At 33.5% G+C, this 15087-nt stretch overlaps 1 protein-coding gene across 12 annotated transcripts in view; it reads left to right on the top strand.

Moving 5' to 3' along the window:
- ERC2 (ELKS/RAB6-interacting/CAST family member 2) overlaps positions 1-15087 on the top strand; it is a 534400-nt gene that overhangs the window by 227410 nt on the left and 291903 nt on the right. For 5 of the 12 annotated variants that reach the window (XR_003920743.2, XR_003920742.2, XR_003920744.2 and 2 more), the window contains 4 exons: positions 331-471; positions 3939-3974; positions 9873-9902; positions 10788-10981. Coding sequence is in view for 1 of the 12 variants with exons in the window: in XM_029996089.2 (XP_029851949.1) it covers positions 331-471; positions 3939-3974; positions 9873-9902; positions 10788-10981 (401 nt within the window). In the remaining 11 variants the exon portion in view is untranslated. The remainder of the gene's footprint in view (positions 1-330; positions 472-3938; positions 3975-9872; positions 9903-10787; positions 10982-15087) is intronic. The other 7 variants (XR_003920751.2, XR_003920749.2, XR_003920750.2 and 4 more) reach the window with 3 other exon arrangements.

The raw sequence follows: 15087 nt of genomic DNA, 5'->3' as shown, positions 1-15087 counted from the left end.
TTTATATAAGCCTCTGGTAGGCTCAAATATTCCATTGTTGCTCCTGTTTTCATTTGTCAGTTAGAGGAATAGACTTCAAAGTAATTGTACCTCCAGAATATAATGTCAACTTGTCTGTTATGAATGTTTATATGTTTCACTGCACACCAGCTCCTGTGGTTCCAACTGGTTGTATTCTCAAGACGGTGTCTTTTGCTATCAATGCTTATCTTTGTGTCAACTCTTTTTGGGGAAGGGGAGGGGGAACAGGATCCAAGTGATTACTAAGTTGGCAATAAGTTAGTGTCCTGGTGACTAGGAATTAACTTTTTACTCTTGGTCATTTTTCAGTCTAGTTTAATCGATCTCAAAGAACATGCATCTTCATTGGCATCAGCAGGGCTGAAAAGAGACTCCAAACTTAAGTCTTTAGAAATAGCCATAGAACAAAAGAAAGAAGAGTGTAGTAAGTTGGAAGCACAGTTGAAAAAGGTAAGTTCCATCTTCAAACAAACAAACAACAACAATCAGAAAACCAAAAATCAACATTCCCCACCCCCCACCCCCCATTTTGAAAAGTTGAGCTTATTTACTCTTCTGGAGTAAATCTAAAATCTACCCATCTTATGCTGTTTGCTGATGCTTGCATCAAATACTGCTAACTTTTTCTTAAGAGGCTTGTACCAAAGCCACTAGTGAGCCTCAGAAATTATCTTGAATACCTATACGAGGGAATTCTGAGAAGCTGCTACAAATAGATGAACTGGGGGCAGGACATTAGAGGGGAAACAGAATGGCAGAAAGAAATTATCAAACCAGCAATTTGTATGTATATGAATTTATACCTCTATTAGAAGTAGACTGAAATGTTTGTAGCATGGGAAAAAATTAAAGTCTCACCTAAGAAATGCTGTACTTCCTAATAAAAAAAATTCTGCTTCTGAAATGGAAACTCTAGCTAGGTTTTATTTTGGCGGGTTTTTTTGGCTTTGTTGGTGAACACGTGTTTGTGATAATTAAGCAAAATAATGCACAGTTTATCTCAGCTAGCAATTCAGTATTTTTATTCAGCAAGTAGTGGAAGCAAACATTTAAAGGAAAACATACAAATCCTATATTTTATGACATGGTTTTATTTAAATTGATGCATTAAAATAGTTTTTGCTGAAATGATTTGCAGGTTTGTTGATGCCTTTTCTACCATATGTTGTTTCTTTGACCTTTTTCTGTGTCATTTGGTAATGTCTGCTCTCATTGTTTGAACACCAATCTCATGACATATTTGATGGGTTTAGGCATTATGTTTGCCTTCTGCAATTCATGACTAAGTGTGTGTCAAACATTAGTTTTTTTATATTGATAATTAATGCTTCATTTTCTAGAAAAGAATATTTATTAGCTCTACAAATGTTACCACCATTAGGATAATATTCTGACACTCTTTTTACCCAGGTTGAGTAGTATCCTGCTCTCTGTTTAAGCATTGTTTCAATAGCCTTACCTGTGAAGAAGGTATTGCAAAGTATAAAGGATATCAGAGTGTAAACCTTATACTACTATTATTTTTTAATTCAGAATGAATATGTGCCATTAGGTGCCTGTGTTACATGTTTAGTTGTGGAGAGGAAGGAAGGGAATCTTTTTCAATAAACATATACAAAAGCTTTTAATGGAAACACAACTACTTCAAATGTTTGATACTTATAAATGTTATTGATGTCAGAGTTAAAATACCCAAAGAAGCTATTTCCCTGGAAGTCCTTTATTTTGTTTACTTTTGTTAGAAAATGTTTGTTTACTTTGCACTTAACTACAAAATATACTTCATTACAATCTGAAGTACCTTATTTTCTTCATTTAAAAAAATAGTTAAAAATCCCCTAAAAGCACAGATCACTTAAAAGTCAAAATCCTCTTGAAGGACTTGAAATCCTAAGTCAATCTTTTATGACTGTACATATAAACACATCATACAGTCATGGAAAAATAAGCACTTATAAAAGTCAGAGAGTGTCTGGGACGTCTTTCGTATAAAAAAGGGAGTATGTTCGCTGTGTATAAATACAAAGGATTATTAAATGAAAGTTGAAAACATAATAGTTTTATTATATCATAAATACAGCATAAAGCCCCAATGGAAATTCACCCAACATTTGTAGGAGACCAGGTATTTCCACAATAAAATGTAGTTACAACCTTCTTTGTGGGCATGTTTAGTTGAACAGAAACAGTGACTGTTAATGATAGTAGACTCCAAACAGTAATTTTCAATTCACATTTTCTCTAATAAAATACTTTATGTTCAAACCTGTAAATATCCTGTGTTAAAAGTAATTGGTCCCCAGAAAACTACCTTCACCATGTTTTCACTCCTTAGGAAACTAACTGAAACAGAAATCTGGGTTATTCTTGCGTATGTCTGAGTTAGAGTAGGAGGGAACATCAACATAGTTAGGAGTAAATTAACCTGCATGTCCCATAAGTGTGCTTATGTACAAACATTAACCACTACGGAAGCTAGAAGGAATGGTCACAGTTTATATCTCTTTTTCAAAAGTGACTCCAAGGGGCTGTCTGTTACTTTAAGAAATTTGAATGCACCTTACACATTACTCTCTCTCTAAAAATATCATAGAGAAGGCACTTTTCATTATGGTATTGTAAAATCATTATATAGTTTAATGTTGATTTATATGTTTTAACAAATTATACTAATAAATATGAAGATAGTATTCTGTGCGTATTTGCTAGGAGTTAATTTTCCATGAGCGCTAATGGTAATAAGTACTGTGCCTGAAAGAAAATGTGTACAAAGGGCAAATCCAAACAAAGTCTGTAAATTAAAAAAACCAAAATTTTAAAAGTTTCTCTTCCCTTGTTTCCTCTTCCTGTTTTTGGAGAGAATAAGATTCATTTATTGACAATAAAGATATTTTTGATTGGGTCTCATTAGATCCAAATTTTTTTCAGTATTACATAACTGGATTGTTTGCATTTCAGCAGGAGAAGACATGCTGATTCTAAACTCACTGCTTAAATTTTATAGAGTAGACACATTTCAAAAAGTAATAAATAGGATATTTGTAAATAGTAATTATTCATGTGACTGCACTATATTTTGTTACACAAAATAATGTTTAAAACCATAGGCATACTTATTAAACTTTTTGTGACAAAGACTATGGATTGAAATTCATAAAATTTAAAAAAATCATAAAACCCAAAAGAATGCTCAATGCTTTTTTTTTGCCAAAATTCCACAGACTTTTTGTTGACTTACTTTGTATTGCTACTAGTGAAAGAACAGCAGGAATTACCTAATAGGTAGCTAAGTTTTATATATATATGTGTGTGTATATATATATATATAATCTTATTATCCACTCTAGAATTTCCTCCTTTTGTTGTTTTTCATTATCTTAAATTTACTTGCTTACTGACATATTTGCAGTTGCTAAAGTACTTTTTGCCAAGCTGTACTGTTAGAAAGTCATTCTGCATAGAAAATTCAGTCTTGTGTTAAACAAAAGGAAAGTAATCAATTTAATGATACAATTTAATTAATCTTTTATTATTACCAGCTTTGAAGCTTTGGTGATAAATTGCAGCCTCAGCCAAAAGCACTTCTTGTGATTCATTGCTTGAGACCAGCACTTAATGTATCATCAAAAGTGGACACCTTTCTTTATTTCATGGGTTATTTAACTCGAGAAAGGGAAAGTAACACAAACCTTAAATTTCTTACTCCAGCCATTCTTTTTTAGGAGCCAAAGTCAACATTTATGTTTCCCCAGTGCCTCTCACTTTTACCAAGGAATGTTTAGAATCTTAAATTTCTACTTTTTTTATGACAAGTTCTTCTGTGCAAATGCACTGGTTTTGTTGAGCTAATGCTGTTTTCCTGGATCTTTCCTTCTTTTCCTGTCTGTGCTTCACTCCCTTCCAACTTTGCAATGTAGCAAGCTGAACAGTTGTTCAATCAGATGTACAATCCAGTAAGTTCTTTTTTAAAATGCCCGCTGTAACATATGAAAGCATGAGGATCCATTACCTTACTGTGTTGTGCTCTTCCTCTGTGGAGCTTTGCAGAATAATTCTGATGCTGCTATGCTATATTCATTAAATCCAAATAAATGAACTTTGTGGACTTCAAGGCCATTTTAAGAATATGAAATGTATTAAATAGGTACATATAGTATTTCTGAGAAAACAAACGTTCTAGCCTTTAGGTCCTCAACTTCTCCATCAGAAAAAGCATGCAGATGATTTTTATTTTTTTTTGCTTTGCTTTGCTTTTTAATTGCTCCTTCTGCAGTACTTTATTTGATCCTTCAAACTTAAATTTACTCAGTTTATCTTAAGCGACTGAGTTGATTACATGAATAATAATATCTAGGAAGTGACGTACTATTTTCAAAAGTCTGTGTGATTAAAATAGTTTAGATCAGTTTTACTCATAAAAGGCTGTATACATTCAGCATATAAACATTAAGAATATGGAAACTTTCATTTAATTGAAGAAAATGCTGAGATATAAGATGATGAATGTAAAGGGCAGTATTTGAAAAAGCCAAACGGTATTACTTTGGGTGTTTAGCATTATTATTCTTGCCAATGTCTGCTTTAATTGCACAATATCTGTCCTTATGACTTGACTGTGTTCCTTTTTCAATTTGAGGAAGAGCAGTAACAAACATTCTGCAGAGAACAGTTTTCATTTTTTTTGGCTGACACTGTTACATTTAATGTGCTGTGAGCATCACAGGACAGACAAAATGATGTAACTGTAATAACAATTTACAAGCTATAGTTTACATAGTAATCATAGTTGGAATTACCATGTAATTGGGATAGTATATATAGAAGAACTGGTTTTGTAGCTTAAGTAATGTGATACTATGCATTAGGGAGGGTATTGCCTTCACTGAAGTCAATGGGAATTTTGCCATTAATGTCAGTGGACCAGGATTCCACCTTTGGAGTCTATTATTGCTAAGTTTTGTAGCTTCTAGCCACGTAATGGATATGTCACAACTTATGTGTGGCAAAAGAGAGTCCCACAGAATGTGCTGTATTTACTTTTAAAGTTACTGGTTAATTGGTTTTAGAATCCAGTTATAAATTGATTGTAAGACCTGATATTATCACCTCTACCATCCAGCACACTGCTGGTCAAAGAGCTTTTCTCTTTGAACAATAAAACCTTTTTTTCTGTATCATCTTGGCTCACCTTTGTGGTAGTTATGTTTCTATTCATATCATTTGCACTCCTACCGTGCATGTCTTTTCAGACTGGAGTCTTTTTTGTGTTAGTTTTTATCTTGATTTTCATAAATGCTTTCCAGTCATTATTTCAATATTAGTTATTCTGCTGTATGGAATTCATTTGTTACTTCCTAGTCTATTTGTGTGCGGTATTCCAAAGTAAATCAGTCCTTTTTTTATTTTATTTCATTTTTTTCTGCCTTTACGTGCTTAATTTTCAAAAGGACAGCCTGTTGGCAGTTCCGAAATAATGGATGCAAGATCCTTTTCCTTTGGCACCAGGCAGCAATTGTAGTATATCCATGAGACAGGCTTTGTTAAATAAACTTTTCTTGCTCATCTTCTTTCTTCTCCTACTTATATATCAGTCTACTTTTAACAATGTAAGTAGTAATGATCCTCTTCTCCCGCCAAACCACTTAAGATCTTGAAATGAAATCATGATTTGATTGAAGTCAATGGCAACATATTCTTTGAATTCCATAAGGCCAAGATTTCACCTTTGTTCTTTGTGAAGACATATTAGCAGTTATTTGAAACACTTTTTTTTGTACTGCAAATCATTATGATACTTCATTTAATAGAATGTTTCCTTGCCTTTTTTTTTGTTTGAAAATAATAGCGTTATAAAAAACCAGATGACAATCTAATTTTAAAATACTGAAGTTTTGTTTACATGAGTTGGAGAACTAGCAGTCAATCTCTGAGTAGACCTCTTTTAGCCCATGCAGTAATATAGCATTTTTTTTTGTGGTGGAATGTGTTTGGTACCTGTGTATATGTCACAAGATATCAACTCCAAGACTTTCATTTATTGCCGAATCTAATGTTTTTTAAATACAGCAATGGATAGAAGTGTTTTATTCTTATACACATTTGGGTACCAAAGTGGAGATGGAAGGAGTGCAAATCCTGCATACTCTACAGCGAATGATTTCACAATGTGTTCACCTGTGTGAATAAGATGTGAACAGAATTGGGCGCACATTTCTTCATGTTTTGAAAGGTGAACTTTTTGAAATATCCAATGAATTCTTGTGCAAAACTGATTATAAGAAGTTACATGATTGTTTTTGTACTGTAATGAAAATAGAACAATGTACTTAGTTTGGAGTTCTGGTGAACCTTTTTGTCATAATAAAGACTTAATTTTCCAAATGCTCCACCAGAGCAATGTCAGATTAAAATTTAAAGTACTTGCAGAACCCACTCTAAATTGCTTAGAGCAGTCCCTGAAGTTAAAAAAAAAAACAACTCGAATTTTAAGGAGACTACAAAAAAATTAAGGTGACAGCAATTTTTTTTTTAGTTTATTATTGAAAGTAATAAAATTTGAAGGATCTTACAAAGTAATTTCTTGCATGTAAATTCTGCTGTTCCATTTTTTTATGAAGTACTCTGTTGATTTCTGTGTATGTTTGTCTGAAGCTTTAAAAATTAAATACTATATTTATCCATCCATTTCTGTTATGCAGAATAATGCATGCATGATTGTACCATAAAATTTTAATAGACTAAATAATTCATGTTGCATGTCTGTGCCACACTATTATGGTTTTTCTGTAGGAAATTTGTGGTTTACGTAAGGAAATGTTACTTTACTTCTAGAGTATTTGTAGTACTTATTAAGCGAATATCAGAACAGATACATAATTACTGTAAAAATTAGTGAAATTCTAATGGTAGTGATCTGCTATTTTTATTGAATTGTAAAAGTAATGTACAACAGCAGAGTCACAAGATTGACAGACAAAACATCATAAACCAAGTGTGCTAGTTTGAAACTAGCCTAATCTGCATACACAATAATTATCATTTACAGATACAGATTAAGAGATCAATTACTTTGCTGCTGAAAGGTATGCATGAACCAGTCACTCTTACCCGTAAAAGCCCCATAAAACCAGAAAATGTATTCCTCCCAAGAAAACAGAGGACTTAGGGAGAAAAAGGGGGACAGAAATGAAAAAAAGGATAGAAGAGAGGGCAGCAGTAATAGGCAGAGACTTTCTGATTCATGTGATAACCATGCAGCTTCTGGTTAGAAGTGAGCCAAGCCTGTCTCCCACAGCCTGCAAAGAAGCCAAAGAAATCTGCCCTGTCTGGGTGGGAGCAGGGTCAGTATCAGCCGAGTTGCCTTTAATCTCCTTTGGGCCTACTGTTTGACCTCAAAAGTCAAGTTCCATCTGTCAACAAATCACCCCTGGTCTGTATATAACAACTAAAAAAAAGTGCCCAGTTCAAATCCAAACACATCTTTCAAAACCATAAAATATAATAGGGCTCTTATATGTAATTCTATGCCTTTGTCCTGGGAAAGTCAGATGGATTGTGTTCTGCTCTCTTGTAGTATTAGCAGCTTTGTTTACAACATGAGGATTCCCTTAAAGGGACTCATTGCAAGTTAGAGTACCACCTGCAGAAAGCTCTTTTTCAAAAATGTTTTATGTTCTTGCTCCCCCTTTTTAACTAACTTTCCTTTCCTTCTTCATTAAGGCAATGCTGTTGTAGAAAAATGTTTCCTGCCAGTAGTCCAAAAATATTCTGTACGAAGTGCTTCTAAAAGTAGAAGCAACCAACTGAATTGGTGATCTGCAATACTGGGATTTTTTTTAAATTATTTTTTTTTCTTTTTTAAGATTAGAATAATCTTATGCTTGTCTTTGAACTGAATGCTTATATTGATTTATGTGTGACATTATGCATAACTGTGCTGCACCTCAAAATCCTGTGTAAGTTGGATACTTAATCACATTGGATTTAATCATACCTTATAGGTTCTGCTTCATGTTTGAAAACCATGGGGAAATACAATGACCAAGTTTGTGCCACAAAATTTTCCAAAAACACATCCCACAAATATGGAATGCATGACTACCACAGAAAGCACAAGAATTGAAAATACTTTTGCAGCTTAACATCAATTTCCTTAGCATGCCATTGAGCAAGGATTATAGGGCTAAACTGAAGAATATAATTCATATCTATGATTTTAGGTGATGTTTTAGCTATAAGCTGTGCAGTAGATAATTTGTTCAGTACATTTCTGAGCTGCTATGTGACAGGAATATTCTGCGATAGTTGAACATTTGGCACCTTTGCATTGGTGACACTATCATGTTCTTGCCCAATTATGTATTTTCATCATAGAAAGTCCAGTGTGGCAATGAAAAGCAAAAAAAAAAAAAAAAAAAAAAAAAAACCAAAAAACAGGACAGGCTTCTGTATCTCTTCTGCATTGGTTCTTGTCCTGGGTTAAAACTAGGGTAGAGGTGCATGGGGGGAAAAAAGTTTGGGCTGAAGCTGAGAGGTCCTGTATGCTAAAGTGAAGAAAAGACTGCATAGAGGCAGGAAGGTGGGTGTTTTGCCTGTTTATGAAATGATGGAAGCAAGGCTGGTAAATAAGTGAATTATACATTAAAATAAACAGAAGGGAAAGAAAGGTGACAGAGAGGAATATGAAAGAGTGATCGCATCTAGAGGGGAACTGTGAAATTCTGGATTTACCCTTAGGAGAGGAGGAGAAATCTGAAGACCAATAGGGAACAACATGCTTTTTGCATAGGTTTCGTAGTATCTTAAAGGTGGGAGTTGGGTTGTATTTTTTTTTTTCCCTAGAGTGAATTTACCTTTACCAACCTATGGAATTATTTTTATTCTTTGCAAAAGAAGACTTAGTATTCATTTTTGGAGAGAGAAAATGTTGTCTAATATATTAATAAAGCTGATGGAAAATTGAAGTGCTTTGCAGCTGGAAATTGGTACACAGTCTCTCACACAATTGGCCCTGAGTCTGAGTATTACATTTACTTCAAAATTACAAAGCTAGTAGAAAGTAAATTTCTTGATACAATTAACACCCTGTATAAAATAAATCAAAGTTTATTATTAAAGCAGGAAGATTTATGAGGATGAAAAGGAATCTGTTGCTAGCATCTCACCCAAACAGTAAAATCAAGATACTCTTTGGATGTTATCTTGAAATGAGCTCTATGTTAGGAAAGTCCTGTATCTGCATAGAATTCAGAGCTGGAGCATGTATTATTATCCAAAATAGAGAATTTGAAGAGCAAGGCCAGTAGGTTTAGTAGGCATCTCATGTCATTCCCTTGGCTTATTTTGGTAACCAAATATTTCTTCTGAATAAAAATCTCACAGTAGGATAAATAACACTTAAAATCTACTATCTTTTTTCTTATTATCCTCATGCTTAAATGATATGTTACATGCAAACCCCCTAAGTTTCTTCCCTAGTAATTTCAATTTTTTAATTGTTGTATTTATACTAAACCCAGGCTTGTTCTTTATTTATACAGAAAATTTTAACCATTGCAAAGAATATGAACCTTTTAGTATCTGTAGTTTATATTAATTCTTTCCAAACCACGCATGTTTCATTTTGATCTGCATTTCTTCAATTCCTTGCTTGCATTGTCTATTCCCTGAAATTAAGAAGGATAAGTAAGTCCACGTCTTCTCTGCGTAATAAGATAGTTGGAGGACCTCCAGTTCTAAATATCCTGGATTTCTGTAAAATTCCTGTGTGTTAAGAGAATGTTATCTGAATTTTCTATGTTTAATGTGCACTGCCTTAAACTACTTGTTTTTTCCTTGCCTGCTCTTTCAAGATGCCAATTAGGAATAATGGGAAGCAAGGGGTAGGCTAAGCATTGCAGTGCATTGTTGTTTCCATCTGTCTGTGATTATTCCAGCCAACAGTTTAAAGCACTTGATGCCTGATCATGCTCCCATTGAAGTTAATTAGGTTTTTGCCATTAGGTTTGATGGGAGTAAGATTGGGCTCTGCACTGTTGTTGTTGTATTCATTGCGTTCTTTCTTGTCTGTGAAACTGCCACCCATCCATGCATGTGTTTGCCAGGTTTGTGCTGTTTTCACCAATGGGCTTGGTCTTCTGATGTTTCAGGTTAAGTATTAATGGTAAGAGAAAAAGGATTATTGGGTAAAAAGTCTGCTGAAAGCAAATTTTTAGTTTATTGGTTTGTATTTTAAAAACAGCAGTGCATAAAAACATTTTCATCCTTTTAAATTTTTTGTATCAAACTGCATTTGAATCATCCAGTGATATAGATTAAAATATGTATATATGTATCTTTATGTGTATATATATATATATATACATGGACAAAGTGTGTATATATGTATGGGGAAAGAGAAAGAATACGATTTATTAAGAAATTGCCTATATATTTGAAAGACTTTAAAAGCTTAATGTGAATTAAATGAATTACAAGGTGATTTTTTAATTTAAAAAACACCCTTAAAATATGGTCACTGTAATGTGTAAAAAACCCTTAATAAATCCCCTCCCCCTTCACGATGATAGCATTTGACTGTAATTTTAGACTATGCAGATATTTTCATTCCTTTTTATAACGCTTCTGTAGAAAAAATTGTTATCAGACAGAAATACCCATAATCCTTTTTAATGAAAAGTTGAACTCCAAGACTGAAGAAGTAAAGCTCTTAAAGCTATATAAATTATTTCATCCTTATTTTTTTCTAAAAAATATTGATTCTGAAGGCTCATGAGGCTGAAGAGGAGGCACGGATGAATCCAGAATTTGCAGACAGAATGAAACAGCTTGACAAAGAGGCATCGTACTATAGAGAAGAATGTGGCAAAGCTCAGGCTGAGGTTGACAGACTTCTAGAAATACTCAAGGAAGTAGAGAATGAGAAGAATGACAAAGATAAGAAAATTGCTGAGTTAGAAAGGTAATTCTTGTATTATTTGTCTTACATTGAGTGGCATTTTTATTTACTTGATCTTCATTGCAGAGTAGAGAAGTAAAGAGTAGAATACGTTTTTTAATAGAATGTTCGTTATGTCTTGTAAAATTGAATCAGAAATGAAAAAAAAATGGCTACCTGAGAACTGCATCTCCTGTCTGCTGACTTTGGAACAATTTAAGGTTTATACTTTTTTAATTGTCTCCATGAAAGGAACATGTATAGGAAAAGCCATATGCAATTTACAGTGACAACAACCCTCCCAGAAAACCTTGTTGGGGAACAATCCTGTGTTTCTAGCAACTGGTAAATCAAAACTTTTCCCATGTGTTTCTTCAGTGTGAACAGCATCACTAGTTCTGAGAGGTCCTGAAAAGTATTGGTAAGTATTTCTAACTAGTCTCATGACTGTTTAGTAATAGTTATAACTATTTCTCAGTGTTTCTGTAGTCTTTGCTGCTACAAATGAATCTTTTCTGATATTGACTAGGCAGTGTTTGTCTTATTTCTGGGAAGGTTGTGCAGTCTTTCCCTAATGGAGACAAGAGGGTTTTGGGATCCATTTGTCTTATGCCCTTTGTAATCAAATGATTCTTGGAACCTTCTCCCATATGGTACGCTGCAATTTATTTGGTTGATAAGCAATTTATGTGAATGTAATTTCTTTGTTCCCTTCCTGTACTTAGCCACTCTTAGGTAAATCAAAGAAAGAATTTTATGATTTCAAATATTTTATATAATTGTTTTCTAGTGATCAAGTCAGAAGAAAAGTGCTTCACGGTTCCAAAAGAGAAGTTTAAGGGATCTCATTGTTGTGATTACTGCTATAGTTCAGTCAAGACATAGCACTGCTCTGTCCCATTAGGGAGAATTATGGTGAAAGAGGGGAAGATCTCCTGGAAATGTTGGTTACCTTAGGGGGAGGAAAACAGCCAGCTTGGAAAGGATGTGTTAGAGCATCTTCTACTGATGATGACTTATCAACCTTCACAGTTATCTGTTGCCAAAACTTATCTTTCTCTGCAGATATTTGGCAAAGGTTTAATAATGGTAATAACAAATGACATACAGTTATCAATCAAAGTGTCATAAGAACCAAGACCTCAAATTTAAAGTGAAAAAAGATTACTCAAAATAGAACTGAGTGTTTACATGAGGACAACTTTAATTAGCAGTTACCTCTCTCACCACATCAGGAGGAGTTTAGAATACTCTAGTGTTTGCACTGATTTTAATGTGTAAAGTAGATACCGGAGGAAGCTAGTAATGAAGAGTGGTCACTTTGTGCACCGTGACTGAATTCTGCCCAAACTCCCCAAAATCCTAAAGCAGCATATTGGAAAAAGATAACACGATTAGTGAATTTGTGTTGTCAAGAAAGTGCTGCCTATTCCACCCATCAGCATATGTACTGTAGGGGCAATTACAGACCTAGGCTTCTAATATAGTGACTCCAGGTGTGACCAAGCTGGTGGAAACTGTCTGTGTAGTTTTTACAGAATCAGTAACTGATATCCTCATTGGGCTATAAAACCTACTGAATTATTGTGTGACATTAGACACAATAGTAGGCATGCTAAACTTTTGTTCAAGACGATAATCTCAAGAGATTTATTAAGTAGCAATCATGTACTTATTGAATTGTTGAATATTAAAATGACAAGATTAAAAGACGAACATGATGAAATAGTGAAGCTTGTGATCTAAATTTTTAGTAAATGTTAATGTTTTAAATATTTTATGTAAAAAACAGATAAAGAATCGATATAGATCAGTAGATTTATTTGAATTAAATTAAGAATTATAGATTACAAAACAATGATTACAAAGAAACAAGGAACCCAGTGATGCAGGGATATTACTAAAGCCTTGTCAGCATATAACCTCTTCTTATTATTTGAGAACCTTGTAGTGCATTATGTAATGCACAGAATTTTCTATTTTTGTATTAATTTTTTTTTTGAAAATTCGATGCACTTTTATCAGTGAAATTTTGGGACACCGCTTTCCAGTCTGTTATTGTTGATGAGGGTGTTGATCCTGAAATAACGTTTCAGAAAATAATTTGGTACCACTGAGTAGGCACAGACTTCTTTGAACAGGATATACTGTACTTTGGGTGTGATGAAGTAGTTAAGTTTTTCTATGAACATTTAAGTGCTTCTGCAATGCTTACAATAAGATATCTATGGCATGGCCAGCTGAGGACAGTAGTATGTTGCAATTTTGGGGAATCATTATGCTCTAAGATTTGTTTGTGAATTCTATTAACTTTAATGCAGTTTCTCACTAAAGCTATGTCCAGCTTTCAAGATTAATTCCAAATTCCTATACACACAGTATATATAAGTCAATTATTTTAAACTAGGGGAAAAAAAAAGGAATTATGTAAAAATTATCTATTATTGGTTTCATCAACAGAAGTTACTGCCTTTACTTGGTAATGGAGTCTTCAAGCTAATTTCCACCATGCATAAGCACAGGCACAAATTTGTTGATTAGTACAGTAAGGCTAACAATCTGCCAGCAATATACAGGTGTAATAGGGAACTATTTTTAGAGAGTGGGTGTCTAACCCTTCTTACTAATCAGGCTCAACTTAGGTTTCTCTAAAACGTAATTTATTTTCTCTCCCTCTTCCTTATTTTCTAAAAACATTGGCCTAAAGATCTAAATCTGTATATAGCTGTGCCACCTGTTGGTGTCCCTAGAGAGGAAACTTTGATGTTGAAATTCCCCTTTCTAGGGGGTTAGGTGGAGTGTAAATTGCTGTAACATTTTATGAAGTGCTACTACTTTTTCTGCTTGTAATGACTACTTGATTGGCTCATTATTGAAGGGAAGAGGTGGAGCCAAAGCTCAGTTTACCCACTTTATGGGAATAAAGCATTGTGAAAATGACTGCAACTTTAACAGAAGCGTATTTGAAAATGTTCTTTCCTTCTTGTCCCACTGTTTTGTAATTCATATAATGTGCTCTAGGTTGCTATTTTCTCTCCTTACTTTTTCTCCTTTTTTCTCTTGCTTCAGATGCAAGGGCATCTCCAGGGTTTTGCAGGAAAATGAATGCTCTTTTGAAATGTGTTTGTTGGTTAACAGCTTGCTGGGACCCACATTCACTGCTATGCCAACATCTTTACATTGCAAGATAATTGCTACAACATAAATTCTGAAAATTTATAAACAAATTTCTGAGAGAGTTATAATCAAGAGTATTGCAAGTTATGGTATCTTCACAATATTTGTTATATTCACATACAAATTCATCAGCATAATGAGGTGTACTTTTATAAATCAGTTTGAAAAGTAAAAACGTTTGTAATAAAGTTATAATTTACAAATTCAAACAAGAATTAAAAGATGATGAATACTAATGTTCTGCTATTTGTCAGAAAGTATTGACACAAAGTGTCAAATACTCAAGGATAAAAATATCTGCTTCAAAATATGGGCAATTAAATTTATAAGTGTATGCTATTTGGCAAACGAACATTATTAATAATCCTGAAGAAGATTTCGTATGAATAGTAATTCTTTTGGTTTTAATCTGATTTTTCTTGCCTCAGAAACTGTCACACTTCTGACTTGCATCACTTAAGATTTATGATTCATACTACTCCTCATATATAAAAACATGTTGGTCTGTTTCTTAAATTACTCCATATATATTAATTTTATGTTTTATAGCTTCTTATTACTACATAGGAGAACCAATTCCTCTTCCTATACTAAAGCTGTTTGATAACTTCTATTACATCTTTCATGATTTATGTTTATAATGAGAACAGGTTAAAATTAAATGCAATATATCCCAGCATAATGTACTTTTGGTAAACTTAGCTTGATGTTTTTCTTTGGTTTTGTTGATGAAGTAAATGTGGTGTGTTTTTTTTGGTTTGGGATTTTTTTTTCTTTTGATAATGTAAATGAAACTGTAAGATAGTGATCAGCTTAAATTTTAATGTGAAGGGCCTAGCCAAAGAGAGGTAACTGCATCTGAAACGGAACTGTCAGGATGGAAGGAATATATTGTTCAATGCTTTTATTAATGGTGTTAGAATGAAAAGTATATTTATGAAATATGCTAGGGA

The sequence above is a fragment of the Aquila chrysaetos genome, chromosome 20, assembly GCF_900496995.4.
Source record: "Aquila chrysaetos chrysaetos chromosome 20, bAquChr1.4, whole genome shotgun sequence".
NCBI lineage: Eukaryota > Metazoa > Chordata > Aves > Accipitriformes > Accipitridae > Aquila > Aquila chrysaetos.
Note: the sequence above shows the minus strand (reverse complement) of the source record. Positions and strands in the feature narration are given on the sequence as shown.